This window comes from Erpetoichthys calabaricus, chromosome 5 (genome assembly GCF_900747795.2).
Source record: "Erpetoichthys calabaricus chromosome 5, fErpCal1.3, whole genome shotgun sequence".
NCBI lineage: Eukaryota > Metazoa > Chordata > Cladistia > Polypteriformes > Polypteridae > Erpetoichthys > Erpetoichthys calabaricus.
In genome coordinates, this window is record NC_041398.2 from 85975158 (window position 1) to 85995735 (window position 20578).

The window sequence follows — 20578 nt, forward strand, 5'->3', positions numbered from 1 at the left end:
TGTTACATCTTAATGCAGCATTTGACACATGACATTCCACTGTCCAGAATGGAGAACATTCTGGGCATCTCTGGCATTGCCCTCCAGTGGTTGAAATCCTATCTGACTGATAGGAAAAAGTCTGTTAGTCTTGGCAAGTCGGTCCAACTCAGTGCCAGTCACACAAGGAGTTCCTCAGGGCTCTGTCCTTGGCCCTCTTCTCTTCTGTATTTATATGCTTCCCCTTGGCCATATTATTCATAGTTATGGACTGGGTTATCATTTTTATGCAGATGACACTCAACTCTATTTCAATGTCAAAAGTGCAATTTCATCAGTGTTTTCTCAGCTCACAACATGCCTCAATAAAATTAAAACCTGGATGGAGCAGAACTCTTTAAAATTAAACTGCAACAAAACTGAGTTCCTGCAAATTAGCACTAAAGCAAACTGAACAAAATTAGTTCCTTTTAAGTCATTCTTGACGGTGATCTCATCACACCTTCTTGTAATGCAAGGCATCTTGGTGTCATTTTTAATTCCTCCCTTTCTTATTCCACCCTCATAAACCACATCAAGAAATTTTCTTACTTTTATAACCATCACATATCCCATGTTCACTCTTTCCTCTCCTATTCTAATGCTGAGAAACTTGTCCATGCTTTTATCACATCCCACATTGAATATTGTAACTCATACTGGCAGGTGCCTCTTCAAATCTTATATTGCAGTTTTAGTTAATTCAAAACTCAAGTTAATTCAACACCCATCCTGCTTTTCTTCACTGGCTCCCTCTCTCTTACAGGATTGAATTTACAATTCCATTAATAACCTACAAAGCTTTAACTGGCCTTGAACTGGACTACATCAGTGACCTTCCCCATTCTGTTCGCCTACTAAGGTCCTCTGATTCTGGCAATCTTGTTCCCCACACAAACCTGTACTCTATAGCTGTACAGCACCCATACTTTGGAATGACCTCCCCAAAGTTAATTAGATCAACTGACTTCATTCATTCTTTTTAAAAACAACTTAAAAACTCATTTGTTCAGGGAAGACATTTAACTTAACTTAACACTCTGCCCCTTCTTTGAGTTTACCTCTCTGTCCAGATGCTCAGGATAATTTGTGTGAGTGTTATATCATGAATTATTTTATTTGTTCATGCTTCCTTTTAGTATTGAATTTAGTATTTTACTCTACTGTAGTTAATTTTTTTCCCTGTATTTATCTATTCTAGTGTTCAATACAGAAAATATTTGTATCAAATGTTACATATATACAGTAATCCCTCGCTACAGTATACCTGCTGTTCTTTCTGTAACTCTGTGAAGCACCTTGAGCATGGGAAAGGTGCTATATAAATAAAATGCATTATTATTATTATTATTATTAGAAAAATTTGATAAGAACAGGTCATCCAGCCAAACAAAGTGTGCAAATTCTATCCATTTAATTACTCCAAAATAATATCAAGTCCAGTGATTTAAGAAATGTTTTGCAGGAATTTTTATTGTTTATGCACCTTTTGATCCCTCATTAATATATTATTACTACAAATTAATCAACCTGATTTCATACATTGTTTAAACAAACTTGTAACAAATCATGTGTTCTTATGTTCTTTTCTCTGTAATACTCTATTTATATAATTGTGAGTTTATGGTAAGCAGCACTACAGCCAAGTGCAGGAGAGGTGGAACCGATTTAAGAGGCCCCCTTCAAAAAGGAAGGTTGGTTACAACCTAAATTTCAATGCTGTAGAGGGCTTAATGTGTTTACCTAGAACACTACACCAGATTTATGAAGGAGGTTTAGGATGGTATATTTTGTTTTCAGAGTAAGATGTGTGTCAATAAGTAGTTGAGGAAATCTTGTAAATAATTACTTCATTCAGGACTTTTAAAGATTAGGAACTGGCTCCTTGTGACTTGTGTAAGTATAATCACACTGTCATAAACACTACAAAGACTTCAAACTTACTCTCTTTTTCTGAAGGATTTCATTGCTTCTTCTGCTTGATTTGTTACCCTTTCACACATCTTTAAGTAATGTTCACCTCTTTCTTTAAGAAGAAGTAAAGAATCTTTTGCCTGAAATTAAATATTAAAAATATTACATATAATTTCATGGTAAACACCATAAGAATGAAAAACAGTCACTCAGTAGCTTTCACAAATGAATTATAAGGTCTTAAACTTAAAGGGATTTACAAGACTAAATTATAAAGTATGATTTATGTTTACATGCATTACGTGGTGGTTCAGTGGCAGTGCTTCCACTTCATAAAATCAAGCATCCTGGATTTTCTTTGGGTATTCCTGCTTTCTACCTACACCCAAAAGACTTGGTAATTAGTTTGATTGATAATACAGTTTTTGTAAGTGTACGAGAAAAAGGACCCTGTGATTGACTGACATGTTGTTCGAGGTTGAGTCCTACTTTGCACCTAATACTGCCAAGAATTTCCCCTGGCCCCATTGTGACCCTGAATTAGATTAAGCCAATTGAGGAATGTTTATGCTAGATTTTCTGGCCAATGGACATTGTATGATTGTATGCATAGCCCAGTATCCCAGATAATGACATTAATTAAAACATGAGATATAACTGGCACACAAACAATATTTGAGTGCACTACTGTATGATATTATTTTATATAATTTTTCAGAATTTCCCACATAAAATGAGCACAGGCAGATTTGTGGAAATCACCCAGTTTAAACAGTGAAGAATGTAGACATTGAATATTGCTGCTTCATATAGAACCAAGGGAAAAATAACACTCAATGTAATAAATCAAATTGATAAACAATGATGTTTAATGTTTGCATTGTATGGATTTGAATTTCCATTATCCAGTCACTTGGATAATCCCCTAATGCCATTTTTTATCTTAATATTACAAATAACAATTACCAACCCTGAAACTTGTGAATCCTGCTCTTGTCTTTGCCTGTATTCCACTATTTTCTCTATTCAATCTTTCTAATGCTTTTACCTACCAAGCTAAAAGTCTCAGGGCCAAGAGAACATAAACTCCTAATTCTGCAAAAATCCTGTTGTTTTTAGTATTGCTAATTATGGTGTAGGGTTCACAGAGAACCATTGTTCACTGCTCTTCACAATCTGAACTAAATTTTAATATCGCACATTAACCAGATTACTAGGACTGCATTTTTCCATTTAAGGAAAATCTCACTTTTAACCATTTTTACATACCGCTATGGTGTACACAAATAATTTTTCCAAAAAAATAGTGAATTTATAAAATATTATATGAGACACAATCCAAACTTACTTCATCTATCTTTGGCTTCAAATTCATAAATCCAAATTGATCAAGTGTTTCCATTACTTTATATACTCCAGTAAACTGAAGATTACTTTCAAATGCTCTTACAATTTCAGTGGCACCTCCCTGTAAAGCAAAATGTGTATTGTAAAATTGGAATTAACACACTAGTACTCCAAAAAATAACAAGATAACAAACAATTAACCTTAGTTTAATGTATATTAGGGAGGTAAATAATTAGTTGATTTACTGATATGCAGCCTTCAGTAAAATTGCCACTAGTCCGGCAAAAGGAAGAAATGTCCTCTTTTTTGACCTCATGTCCTCTGTCCAGCAGGCAGATTTTTTAAACCTGGAAAATGCCTGGCTTTTGCATAGCATGCCGGTACTTTATTGTTAATGAGGCCTGAGTATCAGCAATAAATGGTTGTGTACCGAAACTTTGGGGTTTTTCAATGTGCTTGAAACTGTAAAGGGAACCCTGCAACCTCACCACTCTGCGTAATCGGTGAGGACGAGGAACCACTGACACCATCGCTCACATCCAGCCTTTCCGCTGCTATGAAACCCCCTGAGTGAAACTTTAAAAGTGCCTTCTTTTGTTCTCCTTTTTTGCCTACTACAATATGTCCTCCTAGCATCAGCATCAACAACAAAGGTAGTATCAGTCAGTTCAAAACTGCATTCATTCACTTAAGCATGTTTGTGCGAGAGATGCAGGAATGGAATTAGCCTCTTAACGGTGTGTTTCCACCTGTCGCAGCGCTCAGGTCTTCAGCATCGTGACACGCTCCCAGCTACTTGCCCCTTTGTTCTTCCATGCATGCTGCTCAGCTCCACCTCACCTGGGTTCAGAGGCAATTCATATGCCACACTACCAACCCGGCTCTCTGCGAGCTGACTCATATTCAGGGTCCAATCTGAGGCTCACCGGCGGTAAAACATCCAAATCAATAGGTGGAAGCAGGCGGGAGAAGCGTCCGATTGAAGTGCTTGTCTAATGCGGTGTCTGTGCCCCTTTTAACTGCTGCTCATTGCTGCTTTACAGCTGCCTTCTCCAGGTATTGCCGGGAATAATTACAAACATCTGTAATTTAAATTGTGGATAAACGACTACATTTAGACTTCACTGTTACCTGCTGCCCTTAACTGATGTATAAATGTATTCTAAATTGCATATCATTTTTTTTCTATTTTTTAATATAGAAACATAGCTTAAAACAAGAATTGACTACATTTTTTTATTTCGTACTAGTTGCCCTCCGTGGCTCCGCCCGCGTAATAGTGAAAGAGGACAAACTTTAAAAATCAAGAACAAATTGGTATCGCTAGCTAAGCAGATGGACGGTAAAGTCCAAAACATGGCCAGAGGTAGACCGATAAAACGGTGGCTGGCACATGAGTGAAGAGGGCCCTGTTCAACTGTCCACTCCTGACATCACGCTTCCTCCTACCCTTGGCCCGCAGCTTCTGTCTCGGATTAGCAGGAATGAATTGCTCCTGCAAGCAAACCATGATATTTAGCTGAGTGAAGTCGCAAAATTAACCGGAACGTTCAAGCAAATTATAGAAAAAACCTGATCAAAAATCATTAAGTAGTTTCCCATGTGAAAAGCGGACAGACTTACAGACAGACATTGGATTTCATACATATAGAGATGTACATTGAGGGAAAAAAATAATTCGTATGAAAGGATTTTGATAATTGAAAGATAAATATTTATATAGTAATGATAACCTTTAATAATGTTTAGTTACCTCTTGCATAAGAAGTGAACAATGAAAAACTGGAAAAATCACAGACGAGTTTACACTTTTTTTCACATTCTCTGGTAGTTGTTTCTGTAAAATTAAAAATAAATTACTATAGCAACACTTTGGTAAAATGTATTAATATAACCTGATACAATTATAAGAAACATTTACAAAAATGCATTTCACAAATTTGGACAGTTGTTTAAAGAAATATTTCAACCAAAAATTATAGTTTTTGATCAGTTATTTACCCAATGTAGTTTGTATTGATTGACAAGAAAAAATGTAATCTGTTGTTTTTCATTCAGAAAGTAGATTACCAAATCTATGGCAACCAACCAACATTGGACATCAGCAAACAATATCAAAAACCCCCATGAAAAAAAATGTCACATTAAATTGTGTCATATTATCCACATGATAAATCATTCAGTTGTATGCTCACAACATCCCAAACACGTGTATGTTAACTGAATATTGATAAATATACCACTTCCAGAAAAAAGCTGTGTGAAATAAAACAGAATATGAATACACTCAGACATGAACAAGAACTGAAACTGAACATCTACCTCCCTCCGTCATTAACGGGTTACAAGTTACAAGTCACCCATGCAGTTTTACAGACAGCGAGTAAATAATCAAGAGATACTCAAATTGTGAACATAAATATAAATGTAAAAGTGGGAGGTGAGTGTACAATTTAAATACTCATTCATGTTTGAGTGTGTTCAATTTTCATTCAAAAAAGAGTTTTTATTAAGTGGTTTATTTAACAATATTTTAGTAAAAATATTATATGTAAGGTGGTGAGGATATGACTGGATAATGTGACATGAATGTTAAACAACATTATTAGAAAGCAAAATGTTCTCTAAAATTGCAGTCATGATAATGTACAGACTCCCGTGACCCCCTGTGTTAGGATATAGAGGATTGGATAATGACTGACTGACTATTGCTCCTCTTTCCTCTTTTTTTGTGACTTTTAGGCATTAATGGGTGCACAGATACTACAAAAAGTTTCTTATTTGAGTGGTATGTAGGAAACATAATTAACATGTTTTTTTTTTCTTCAGACCTCAAGGAGCCTTTCAAGTCCTCGAATTTCTTCTTCTCTTTTTTTTTGCTCTTCTTTAACAAATTCCATATCCATAATTTGTTCTTCCTTTGTAAAGTGCAAATCTTTATTCTACAAAATCAATAAAACATCAGTTACTCTATATGCCATTTATAATTTTTTATTCATAAATTCATACTTTATAATTATAAATTAAATGAAACGTTCTATTAATATGAACAGGAAAATTCTCCCTTAGTAGAAATAATTATGAAAAAAAAGGTTCTGGCCAAAATGTGGCAAGTAACTGTTGCAATACAGGAACCAATCCTGTGACAATACATAAAATAAATACATAAAACAGTAATCTCCTGTCAAATTTTACAGTATACTAAGCACATCTTACATAAATTTGATTCTGATTTTACATTTTACTTGTTGCTCAAGATTGATATTTCATCAATATCTGCATTAGTTCTAATTAAACATATCAAAAAATATATATCACATTTACTTAATATTACAGTATACAGTTCAATAAGGTGAATATGTCTCAACTGATACAAAATATAATTAGTTTATTTTAAAAAGATTATTCTATACAATTATAAAGTATTTAAAATGACCCTATTTAAATACAACCAGATATTTACAAATGATCCTCATAGTTACTGTATATCCATAACTCATAGAAATACTTCTAAGGTGTGTATTAGAGAAATTAAATTGTCCTGATCTTCTCCTTTCCCTGTATCTTGCACCAAATTTTCCAGTGATATGTCTATTTTATTTGTACAATTAGGAGTTAACGTTTCTAATTTAGTTTCTAACTAAGGTTCAAGATATACTGACAAAAGAAAGAAAAATAATGCAGCCTTTTAAATATCCTAATTTTAAAGTAACTCAAAATGAATTTTTAATTTAAAAGGAAAATGAAAACCTTCTCCTGATAAGAGATAGAACATCAACATGTATTCTTCTGGAGATTTTACAAAGTTGTGAAGGAATTTACTGTCTCGAAGAATTGTCTTTACATCAGCTTCTCCAATATTAAAGGAAGATTCTGACAAAAGTAAGGTACCATTTGCCTATTGGAAAAAAATACAAAAGTAGAAGCTTTTTTATCTTCAGGTGCATTACATAATTAATAAATTGATAAGTAAACACTAAAAGCATCTTTGCAGCTTCTAAATGCCTAAAAATACCAGCGTTTTTGTTTGAAAGTTTTATATAGATATACAGTGCCTAAAAAAGTATTCACCTCTTGGAAGTTTTCAATTTTATGGATTCTGTTCCTCAGAGAGTCACAGTCAGAGCAGGTGATGAAACGGCCCTTATGAATAATGCTGCAATTGTGGCCCACTGGGCTGGCTACTTTGAGCAGCTGTTTAAAGCTGATCCTCCAGCTAGTATGTTGGACATCTCTGGGTCCATGGTTCTTGAGACTGATCCTCCAGTTAGCTGTGAACCACCCAATCTCACTGAGATTGCACAGGTGATGAACCAGCTGGGGGTAGGGAAGGCTCCAGAGATTTGGGGTATCCAGGGTAAACTTCACCAGGCTGGTGGTAAGGCTGTCCTCCTTTCATTGCAAGCAATCTTTGCTTCCATTTGGGAGACTGAAAAATGAGACTTGTCGCCCCTACCTGGAAAGGGAAAGGAGATTGTCTGTATTGCAGCAAACACAGGGGGATAACACTGCTCTTGGAGCTGGGTAATGTCCTTTCTAAGGTCATTCTCAATAGGATCTGTGTTCACTTGCTCACCTACCAATGACTGGAGCAGTCTGGTTTTACATCTAAAAAGTCTACCATCAACCATATCCGGGCACTGAGGGTTCTCATCAAGTGCAAACGCAAATATCAGCATAATTTCTTTGCACCCTTTGTCAATTTTTGAAAAAAACTTCAACTCAGTTGATCAAGCTGTGCCATGGGACAGCCTGAGACTTCGCTCGGTTCCCCCAAAGTTGCTGGATGTCATGGCCGGCCTGTACACTGGTACTGTGAGTGCTGTGCAGAATGGAGGCAAAACCTCTGTGTTTTTCCAAGTTGATTCTGGTGTTCATCAAGTGTGTGTTCTTGCTCCTACCATATTCAATGCTTAAATTGACCAGGGTTGTGCAGGGTCATGGGGTCCAGCGGCTGTAGTGCATGTGTTGGTGAAGAAATAATTCACTGATCTTGACAGACGATGCTATGATCTTCGCATACTCAATGGAGGCTCTGATCAGGGTTCTCGAGAGACTGAGTGAGGAGTTTGAGTGTCTGGGCTTGCAAGTGTCCTGGATAAAACTGTAGTAGGTACAAATAATAAGGAACCTTATTTGTGTGCAAGTTGGCTAAGAGTGGCATTTCCTATTTTATCTCATGTATCATAAATGTTGGATTCATTTATTTTTATTTTGCCTTAATACATCATTTTCTTTTGTTTATATGGGCCTACTTGGCTAGTTCAGAGTTACCATTATAACCATTGGAGAATTAAAAGAGGAGTTTAGTTAACAGTGATTTACACTCACTGGCCACTTTATTAGGTAAACCTTGCTAGTACCAGGTTGGACCCCAATTTGCCTTCAGAACTGCAGTAATTCTTTGTGGCATAGATTCAACAAGGTGCTGGAAACATTCTTCAGAGATTTTGGTCCATATTGACATGGTAGCATCACGCAGTTGCTGCATATTTGTCATCTACATATCCCATTCCACCACATCCCAAAGGTGCTCTATTGGATTGATATCTGATGACTGTGGAGGCCCTTTGAGTATGGTGAACTCATTGTCATGCTCAAGAAACCAGCTTGACATGATTTGAGCTTTGTGATATGGTGCATTATCTTGCTGGAAGTAGCCATCATAAGTTGGTGGTCATAAAGAGTTGGACATGGTCAGCAACAAGATTCAGGTAGACTGTGCGATTTAAACAATGCTACTAAGGGGCCCAAAATGGACCAAGAAAATATCCCCCACACCATTACACAATCATGACCAGCCTGAACTGTTGATACAAGGCAGGATGGATCTTTGCTTTCAGGTTGTTCATGCCTAATTCTGACCCTACCTTCTGAATGTTGTAGCAGAAATTGAGACTCATCGGACCAGGCAATGCTTTTCCAATCTTCTGTTGACCAATTTTGGTGATCCTGTCAATTTGTAGCCTCAGTTGCCTGTTCATAGCTGACAGGAGTGGCACCCGGTGCAGTCTCCCCTGCCATAGACCATCTGCTTCAAGGTTTGACTTGTTGTGCATGAAGAGATGCTCTTCTGTATATCTTGGTTGTAATGAGTGGTTATTTGAGTTGATGTTAACTTTCTATCAGCTTGAAACTGTCTGGCAATTCTCCTATGACCTCTGGCATCAACAAGGCATTTTCACCCAAACAACTGCCGCTCACTGGACATTTTCCCCCTTTCATACCATTTTCTGTAAACCTTAGAGATGGTTGTGCATGAAAAAATAAGATCAGCAGTTTCAGACCCCAGACCTGCCTGTCTGGCACCAACATCCACGCAACGTTGAAAGTCACTTACATCACCTTTCTTCCCCATTCTGATGTCTAGATGCCTAAATGCACTGAGTTGCTGCCACATGATTGGCTGATGAGATATTTGTGTTAACAAGCAGTTGAACAAGTGTGCCTAATAAAGTGGCCAGTGATGGTAATTCATGCATAACACCTTTTCTTTTACTGGTTTGTTTATCAGTATTATGGATGTTTCTGTTTTTCCATTCATCCATCCATTTTCCAACCCGCTGAATCCGAACACAGGGTCACAGGGGTCTGCTGGAGCCAATCCCAGCCAACACAGGGCACAAGGCAGGAACCAATCCCAGGCAGGGTGCCAACCCACCACAGGACACACACAAACACACACACACCACACCAAGCACACACTAGGGCCAATTTAGAATCGCCAATCCACCTAACTTGCATGTCTTTGGACTGTGGGAGGAAACCGGAGCACATGAAGGAAACCCATGCAGACACAGGGAGAACATGCAAACTCCATGCAGGGAGAACCCAGGAAGTGAACCCAGGTCTCCTATGTAACTGCGAGGCAGCAGTGCTACCACTGCACCACCGTGCCATTTCTGTTTTTTTATAATTTTTATTATTTTCGTGTTTTGTTTATATTTTGTTATTTTTTCACTTGAATGGCATTTTTTCTTAATTGTTTTTAAAAGCATGGAGAGCTACATGTTTTATATATAAATATAAAATAAATAAATATTTTTATTTTTGAATAAATAAAATTTTATAAATAAATGCTGTTAGTGTTGTTCTGTTTGAATACTTCTTTCAAGTGCCCCTAAGTGTCATGGGTTAAAATACAGTAGATGTATCTAATAAAACCATTAGCAGCAGTGCTGTTAATAGTAGTAACAATAGTAGGTTTGCCACATGTAAATAGCAGAGTAAAATGCTTAATTATGTGTCCCGATCAACATGCAAAATGTCTCAGCTCTATATCTCCATTATAAACAAGAATACATTCAAATACACAGCTTAATTTAATTTAATAGAACACACAAATAACATAAATTAATGGGAATGCATATTTTATCTTGTATTATGCTCTTATTTTATCTCAGGAAACCATTACTTTTCAATTTACCTCATTTAGTATGTTGCCAATGTCATGAAGAGCAAGAGGGTCAGAGTCATCTGTTCCAGGCATTTCAATTAGTTCTTTTTCACCACAGAGAAGTTTGCATGGAGCATAGACCACTATTTCCTTCACTGCTGCAATTTTCATTTCTTGAAGTTTCTCCTGGTCAGCAGACACATTTGTCAACGTAATCATCTCTCGCAGTTTCTCCTTTATTAAACATTAAAAATTCAATGTGTTAATCTGTGTTAATAATAAAATCTTAAAAGTCAACAGAATGACTGTAATGTTTGTTTTGTGCTCATCATCATCACCACTAATTTACTGACTATTTTCCAGGTTTACTCAGGTTAGCAGGTTCCCTCCCAATCTTTCTCCTCTAATCGACACAATCTTGAGCATCTTTTGGGATGAGATGCAGTCTTTCCATATTATCTGACACCACATCAAATTATGTCTCTTTTTGACTGGTGTTTTGGATAATTTAACTTGAATTTAACAATTTCTTGATTAGTTTTTCTTCAGAAAATTATAACTCCACTTTCCAGCCCCATATTGTCTGCATGGAATATTAATGTCTTTTAAACATTAATATGTGGGAATTCTTGAACCTTTCCCAACTCCAAAATATACTAAAGAAGTTGTCCAAGCATTAAAAAGTGAAGATATCATTATACAAAGAATAAACACTGTGAAAAGGTGCTATACAGGCGCCGACCCGACACAGACTGGACACAGAGGCACACGTAAAATAAACAAAAAGATTTATTTTTTTCTTCACCTGTGGGCGCACGTCTTCCCCGTGTCCTACAGGCAGTATACAGTCCCCAGCACAAACACCAAATAAAACACACAAATAAAGCACTCTTTTCTTCCTCTACCACTCCTTCCAGGCAACCTCGTCCTCCTGAGCTTGATTCTGGCTCTCCAAGTGGTGGTTGCTGGGCCCTTTTATGGTCCACCCAGAAGTGCTCCAGGTGCTTGATTGCGGAGTTCCGGCTGCACTTCCGGGTTTGGTGAATACACTGCATATAGGGACTCAGGAGTCCCAGCTGCAGCATCCCCTGGCGGTGCCTGTGGGACCCAACAGGGCTGCACCCAACTCCAATTCCCATGGAGCCCCGTGGGAAACCAAGGCACTGCTCCAACCCAGGGGATACTAGCCATCTAGCATCCAGGGGGAGGTTATTGCACTGTCCAGGACTGCTCCCCCTGAATATAGAGTGCAGGGGCGTCCCGGCCGGGCATGAACCCTGGCCGCCTGCCACAACACATGGAGAGATAAACAAAATGTACCAAACTGATGAACAGGAAGCAAATAGAAATCAATTCATTTTTGCAGTTATTTACTGTTGTCAGGAAATTAATTTTTGATCATTTTTGCACAAATCCAACCATCCATCCATCCATTATCCAACCCGATATATCCTCACTAGAGGGTCACGGTGGTGTGCTGGAGCCAATCCCAGCCAACACTGGCTGCAAGGCAGGGAACAAATACCGGGCAGGGCGCCAGCCCAACGCAGGACTTTTTGCACAAATGTAATATTTAAATAACCTCTTTATTTGATCAGTTTTCCAGTGACACAATGTTGAGTTGTCTTTTGCCATTTACCATTTTCTGACTGTCTTTACATGACCATGGCCAAATTGTTTGCTGATGGTATTCCCATTATTGGTTAGGTTATGAGAAGTGACATATTGCATCATCAGGCTCAATTATAAAAAGTGATGGCACAACAGAGTCTGTATCCTAGCTCTGGGATGATTTACAAACTTTTCTTGCATTTCAGAAACTATTTTTAGTTAGGGCAGACTCTCTTCTAGTATATCTCTTTTCTTCCAGGTACTCAGAAGCAAGAGCATGTTTTCAGTGTGCAGACTGACTACACGTGTAAGTCAAAAGTGGCCGTAGCTGTGACAGGCATAATGCATCTCAGCAGTAGGACAATAAGTGAATTATTAGCCAGCTTCATCTCTATTAGTGTAACAAAGGAAATAGATTTCCCAGCAAAGAAATAAGTAAAATAATCCTAGTTAACTCAAGTACAAGTCGACAAGCATTGCAGCTAGGAAAAAGGTGACGGTAAGAGCATGTTTAAGAAAGGCAGTTATATTATTGATAGTTGTGCTAGATTAGAAAGAAAGGAAGAGGTCAAGAGGCAAAGTCTAGTAATAGAAAAAAGCACATTCAGCAGGCAGTTTAAAGTGTGTCAGTAGCAAAGGGAAAAAAGCATCTAATAGTGAGAGCATCTTAAAAAGTAAGTATGGGGGCTTAGAGAGAGCCAGTAATTGCTGAAAAGGAGCTGTAGTTTGTTAAACTTTTAATTAATTTATACTTAATTATGAAAGGGCTTAGCTGTCACCCAAATAAATTTTATTCATGAGGCCAGTACAATGGATGTCCTGTATGATTTTGGACTTTTTGGAAGCTGAATCTGGCAATGTCAGCTCCCAGGATTCTTACTTCTGGGGGAGGTGCCAGTTGATCCAGCATCTCAAGCTTAAAGTTGCTGAGCTTGAGGAGGTGGTGGCTAATCTGCATTGTAGTAAAGAATAAGTTGGTCTTGCCCAGGTCTCCTTTAGGTGTGCACTTCCAAAATTTCTCACGAAAAGACTCCAGATCAGAGAAGTAGAACAGCTGGGCGTAAGCCCAAGAGTAGAGGTGCACAGTGTCCTGGGGCATCAAACCCAGAATTTGAGGTTTCCTACCAATTTCAGATTGTGACAGGAGCTGGGTCGTAGACAGGTATGGGGAACCACAACAGGACTCATCAACACCAGTCCCTAGCAAGACAGAATAAGTGATGGTAATGGATTTAATCATTACGAGAACTGTTACTTGGAGAATGAAGGTGAATGGGTAAGAGAAGCTTTTTGGGCTAAAAAGTCTGTTCTCATCACAATTGTTTTTAAGTTGTAATGTTTTTAACTTTTTACAATTATTTGACTTGTTTTTTTATTATTGCTTTGGCTGTGTTTCTAGTCCTTTTGGTCTTCCTGGTTTTGATCGCTACTTGTTCTTTCAAATATGTTTGAACCTGCTTATTTTAATTTTCTTACTTCTTTACCACCCTTTGGACACCTAATTGCACTAAGGGGATTCATTATGATTGTTGTCTTTCCTCTGAAGTTGCATATCATTCTAACAAAAGCAATACTCATGCAGGAAATAATACTCACTTTTTCCAGCATTCTATTCTCTCTCATTCACTTTCACCTCATACCTCCTCTTGCATGTCAGAATTTGTTCCAATTCACTTCTCCACTTCAAAGTCAAATGGCCCATGGTTAAAAAGTACGTACACTGTACGTCAGAGTCAGAAATACACTCAGAAAGTACTGTGAGGCTCTCCCCAGAATTCCCTTATTATAAAATTAATGACACCATTGGTGTCCCTTACTTCTCCTGTTCCCCCTTAGCAGGGCACAGGACAATTTGGTATGCATATTGGCTAAAATTATCAGCAAAAGATTTTATTTTGGGAAAGTGATAAAAACTTTTTCAGGGACAAGCAAATGACTAGTCAATACTATCAGACAAATAACTATTGCCAAAAAAGATAAAAGATTAATTCCATCCATCCATCCATTTTCCAACCCGCTGAATCCGAACACAGGGTCACGGGAAAGATTAATTCACCAAAGAAAACTAAAACAAAAATTCATTGCCAAAGGTTTAAAATTTGACTAAAAATCTTTTTCCATTACTACAATCTGATTTTAAATTAATGTAAGTTTATCCCCATTTCCTTGGATTTACAAAATACATCATGCACTAGCTTTATGCTTTGGATGCAACAGTGTTTTCCTCCATATATTGTTAAACCTGCAAATTCACATACTTTCCTCATGATATAATGTGTATCATCAGTTGGAATTTTAAAAAGAGTTTGCGTACCCTGATGAACAGGCGATCTTCAGTTGCATTTTTTCCAAGTCCCACAAAATATGCTGAGGTCCCTTCAAAACTATTTACTTCTTCATTCAGAATTATGCCATATGGGTTTTTAATTTTCATTAGATCCTCCTAAAAAAGAACAACTCATTGAAAATACAAATAGTAACAATTTTCTTCATAAAATGAACTTGTATTGTAATGCAATTCTACATTTTTAATATTGGTAAAATACTTCATATTCTGTAGTGCATTGCAGATAAAAAAATGAATCAATTGTAATTAAATATTTTTAAATATTTCAGTTACTCATTCACATTTGAAGATAATGTTTGATATTAGGTAGTAATCTCTAAAGATGAGAAAGGTCATTGTCTAAAGTACATTTTTCCAATAATGTTTAAAATTTTGGAAACTGTGAGTTGTTTGCATTAGCAGCTTTAATATTATAAATCCAAGAGGTTGAGCAGCTACAAGGTACACTGGAGAACATTTGGCAGTGCTGTTCTTTATGCAAGGGCATGGATTGACTTCATGGACAATGGAGACCTCTTCTTTTTTAGATGGGATAGTCTACACCGTAGCACACAAGGCTACTCTCAGACAACAACAGCAAGGTAACAAAGTGTTTGCGACTATGCAACTGTGCTGACACCCAACTGAAGATACAGAGATGGTGGCAGTTTCACAAAGTCCAGGAGACATAAGAGAAAATGAGATCAAAAAACAAACTCAGAGTCAAATGCCAGTAGAATGCTGATCACCAAAGCCCAACACACAAACCAGAAAACAAAGTGAAAAATAAACACTTGAAAAGGCCTGACTCCCTAAAATGATTCTGAATAACTAAATGCACAAGAAGTTGATTAAAAAGTATGGAAGCTTGAACAAAGAAGGTAGCATGTCATCATGTGATGAGCAACCGATACAGCAACAGTGAACACTATGACTACAGCCATGCCAAAAATACTAAACTGTGGCATTTGCTAAAAGATGTTTAACACGAAAACAGGCAAGGCTAAAAAAAGAAGCAACAGATTAGTCTAGAAGTCATTCCAAACAAAACAAGCCAAATCCTAAATCTGTAAATCATAAACCAAGAAGCCAGAGCAGAAAAAAAAAATAAAATCACAAAACTAGAAATCCAAACAAAGAAACAAAAAAATACTTAACTCTCCTCCAAAGTGCATTTAATGAACCTCAAGCAAGTCGCTCTCTCAAGCCTTTTGGTGGGGGCGGGGGTATGACCAGGTGTTTCCTGGCAATGAGGTATTGGTTGCCCCACCTCTTAGGGGTCCACACACAAAACTTATAGAACATAAGAGAACAAAAATATACACAAAATAACTACATAATTAAGAAATAAAATAATGCTTTCATAAAATATATAATTAGGCAAGTAATAAAATTAAATTATAATATTAATATAAACAAAATAATAGTAAAAAAATGAACTTTTTGGAAACTTTGTGGAAATGGATCTAACATTGTATATCCTTGGGAGGGAGGTAGATACATAATAAACTTTATTATTAATTCTATCCATGGATAATTAGGAGGAAAAATATTCTAAAATAAAGCCAAAGCTTAATCTTCGGTATTTTTGTTCTATTAAAAGTTTCTCAAGCCAAGACAAAATCTTTCATATCTTTATGTCTTCCAACCAAAAATACTAATCTACTAATTCAGTGATAAAAGTAATTACAGGGTAACTGAACAGAGCAGAACAAATAGGCCAATTTAAAATGTTTACGTCTCATTAAATATGGTATTGGTGAGTTAACTAAGAGGAACTTCTTTCAGAGTCTCTCTGCTTTGCCTGGGCTGTAATCACTAGAGTAATTGGTAAGGACCAACCACAGTAGTTGCTTCTAAAAATGTTTCTTCAGGCAGATTACTCTAATTGAGTCTATTATTATTATATAATTGTCTGAACAAGGCATCTGAATTTAATTTTAATCTCCATAATGATAGGAAACGACATATGAAGGGTTTATCCGACAAACTCGGAAAATCTGGCACTGCCAAGGACAACCTTTAAACCATCACTCTGATGATGTCACAAATGAGTGCATTGCAGTGTGGAAAACGTTGCCAAGGAAACTTCAAATTCCTCCAAACCATTCACTTGGACAGGAGGAAATTGCATCTTTTTCTTGTAATAAGGGCTTGAATGCATGGATTTCAGTCTGGAGACATGAAAAGTCAAATGTATCTTAAGATGTGCTGGGAGTGCCAGGCTATAGGATGCATGGCCAACTCTCCTATGGATAATATAAGGGCCAATTAAATATTCTAGTTTGCGACACTGGAACCCTCAGGCAGATGTCTTGTGTATCTTGCCACACCTACTGTTTGATCTTGAAGGTAGGCATCTTTTTCCACTTACAGTCCACAAACTATTTTGCAGAAGCACGTGTCTTTACTAGATTCACATGAACTAGCTGCTACGTGGACCACAAGTTCAACAGATAAGCTGCACCTATGGGAATGTATGAGGAGCAGGAAGAAATATCCAAAAGATGAGGCTGAAACCCATAAAGACACTCAAATGGAGACATGCCCTAAGCTGAATGACTAAACACATTTCTGGCAGTTTCTGCTAGTGCAAGGGATTTACTCTAAGATTCTTGATTTGAGTTTATTAAACAATGGAGGAATTGTTTACAATACCCTGGTCTGCAGAGCAAAATCAATTATAAACATTGTACAAATGTGGTCAGAGGAAGCCACTTCAGCATGGCAAGAGTAGTTTGAAAGCTCAGATCTAATTTCACAGGAGGCAGAACTAAAGGGATAAACATTAGCTTTATCTCATATCAATTTTGTGCTTAAATTGTGTTACAGCAACAGCAAAGAAAAAAAAACTTTTCAATTGTTTCCCAATTAAAAGCCATGGTTGAACAGCAAGGTGTGTGCACATGATGCAGAATTTAAATGTGGAGATATCCAGGTTTATAAGGCTACTAGGGGGAATCTAAAAAAGGCATCAGAGACATTAAGCAAAAATAAAAATAGTGCATTATGAAAAATTTTAAAATGATAACTCTTTCTGTATTTGGAAATCAATTAAAACAACAACCCCATTAACCCCAATAATAACACTTAGTTTCCTGATGTTCTAAATCAGTTCTCTCCTTGTTTTGACAATCAAAAATACCACAGCTGGCACTCACATCGCACCACCAGAGAAGGATTTTATTTTCAACATCATTAGGTGAAATCTGTTTTATGCAAAACTGACATCAACGAAGCAGCCAGTCCCTAGGCTTTGGGTAATGCACTGAACACATGTGCAGACCAACTAGCAGAAGTGTTTAACAATATATCTATCCCTCATTACGACAAGCTATTTCCACACTTGACTCAAATCCACTACCATCATTCTTGTTGTCAAAACATAGCAGTGAAATGATTGAGTGATTAAAAAACTAATATTGTCACACATCAAATCCAATACCAGGATTCCATGCAGATTTGCAGATGTCAAGATCGCACTGCACAAAGCATTGACACATCTGTAATATCAAAGTATGTAAGTGAGGATGCCGTTTGTTGATTTCAGTTCTGCTTTAAGTACCACAATTCCCCATAAATTGGTTAATAAACTTAACAATTTTGGTCTGGGTAGTTTACACACTGTACTTGGATTATGGACTTTACCACCAACAGACCCAAGAACATTAGGGTAAGAAGCTACACTTCCTCCACTCTAACATTGGAGTGCCACAGGGTTGAGATCTGAGCCCTATTCTCTTATTCCTTTTTACACACAACTGTCTTTTGATTCAATCCTTATAATAAGGTCAGGGGGGTTGACACTTGGTTGAGTGGTGCACAGATAATAACCTGGTCTTTAATACCTTAATGTCATTCTCTATTCTGTTAATAAAAGTGAAGATCATTTGATTACTGTTGCTGTCATAGGAAATACAAAATGATTATAATATGTGGTACCCGGCGGGGGTTTATGCCCGGCCGGGATGCCCATGAGGACCGGAGGAGGGCTTGTGCCTCCTCCAGAACACGAGGGGGCGTCCTCCCTGGTGGCTGTGGGGGCCACGGGTACAGAGCTTGGAAGCTCAACCCTGTAGGGGCCCGTGGTCACCGCCAGGGGGCGCCCTGATGCCTTGGGAGCCCTGGACCTCAGTACTTCCGCCACACCCGGAAGTGCTGGTGGGAAGAGTATTGGGGACACCCGGAGGACTCCCGGATACACCGACAGAGGATTCGCCACACAGGAGTGTGGCTACAGAAGCCCTTAGGATGCACCTGGAGTCCATCCGGGGTGTATAAAAGGGGCCGCCTCCCCCAAGTCAGGGGCAAGAGTCGGGTGGAAGAGGATGAAGCTTGGTGAAGAGGAGTGGAGGCGGACCAGAGACTTGGAGAAGGCATTGTGTTGTGGCCAGGACTTCAGGGGTGATTGGTGCTGCGGCACTGGGTATGTGCACTAAGATGGATGAAAATAGTGTAAATAAACGTGTGTGTGGTGAAACCATCACGTCTACCTGTCTGTCAAATAATACACCTTAATAAACTCAGACTTAAACTCTGAGATTAAAGCTGATGTAAATCAACTTCCAAGCAGATGCAAATAATATGTAAAGTTATACAAAAAATCTCCTTTGGAAACTAATATACTTAATGTGAATAGGAAGTAGTCATGGTTTAATGATTATACATACTCTAATAGAATAATAGAACAGAATAATAATTCAAGTTTACCCATCAGCATTGAGGTGTAAATTATTAAATGTGAAAAAGCACTCCATAAGACTTTCTCTGCAAAAAAAAGCATGATGATATTATCCCCCAAGTTATATTTATAATAAAACTACATTTAAAGATTCAAAGAGAGGGGAAGTTGTCCACTTTATTCCATTTCTAATTATAAATGCCATATCATCTCAGATGTAATCTCCTCAGATTATTCATCATAACACATTCACAGTTGGAAAACACAGGTCCATTCTGGAGAGCCACATTAGCTGTTATGACTACATTCTGTATTCCAGATGAGGTTTTATAAGCATTAGACAGTGTAGCGTCTCTCAGCCTATAAACCAAATAATAAGATATACTTTATAATCTGCTAGATCACCCTATTAGCTTTTCAGATTGTTTCTCTTCATTGTCTGTATTTAGACAATTACAAGCCTACCAAGACTAAGACTTCTTAATATTGTATACTTTGTGCAACCAATCTACTCTGTTCCATCGGTATTAAGTACATTAAGATTTTACTTTACAAAATGTAAACCAATGAAGTTAAATTCAAACAAAAGTAATCTGCAACCTACGACATTAACCCAGTTCTGATTTTTTTTCATGATCAAATTATTGTCTCTGCTAACACATCTAATTGAGTCAGTCAGTCAGTCAGTCATTCTACAACCCGCTATATCCTAACACAGGGTCACAGGGGTCTGCTGGAGTCCATCCAAGCCAGCACAGGACGCAAGGCAGGAACAAACCCCGGGCAGGGCACCAGCCCACCGCACATCTAATTTAGTGTCATCTGAAAATATAAAGTATGTACTACTTATACATTTAAATCATTTAAAGCATTTAGCACTTTGAGTACTGAGAAAAGCGCTATATAAATGTAATGAATTATTATTATTATTATTATTATCATTAATACAGATTTAAAATTATATTAGAGCCTCACATGGCATTTAAATTAGAAAAGAGCCCTTGCACCATATTCTGTTTCTTTCTTGAAGCAAGTATTTCAACCATCTGCACATCATGATGTCAATGCTTTTTAGGTGCATTCACCTATAAGGTGAAAAGCACCTACTGTCATCGTGTGTGTGTGTCTGTCTGTCTGTCTGTCTGTATCAAACAATCTGGAAACTCACTGAACTGATTTTGTTGAAATTTACCATACAGTAAATTTGTCAGGGAAGGTTACTGTTCATTGAGGTATCTTGAAACTCAAAAACTCCCTTTTAAAAGAACTGTCGAATTCTGAAAT

General features: G+C 37.4%; 2 protein-coding genes across 4 annotated transcripts in view; both read right to left on the reverse strand.

Annotated features, from left to right (window-relative positions):
* The window catches only part of LOC114652763 (uncharacterized), a 363527-nt gene that overhangs the window by 48782 nt on the left and 294167 nt on the right, over window positions 1–20578 (reverse strand). The gene's annotated exons all lie outside the window — the stretch shown is intronic.
* The window catches only part of LOC114651772 (uncharacterized), a 53354-nt gene continuing 38887 nt past the window's right edge, over window positions 6112–20578 (reverse strand). Inside the window, exons 10-13 of the mRNA XM_028801734.2 lie at window positions 14602–14730; window positions 10707–10910; window positions 7031–7178; window positions 6112–6222 (exon numbers count right to left, since the gene is read on the reverse strand). Of these exons, the coding sequence (XP_028657567.2) occupies window positions 6218–6222; window positions 7031–7178; window positions 10707–10910; window positions 14602–14730 (486 nt within the window). The 3' untranslated portion in view covers window positions 6112–6217. The remainder of the gene's footprint in view (window positions 6223–7030; window positions 7179–10706; window positions 10911–14601; window positions 14731–20578) is intronic.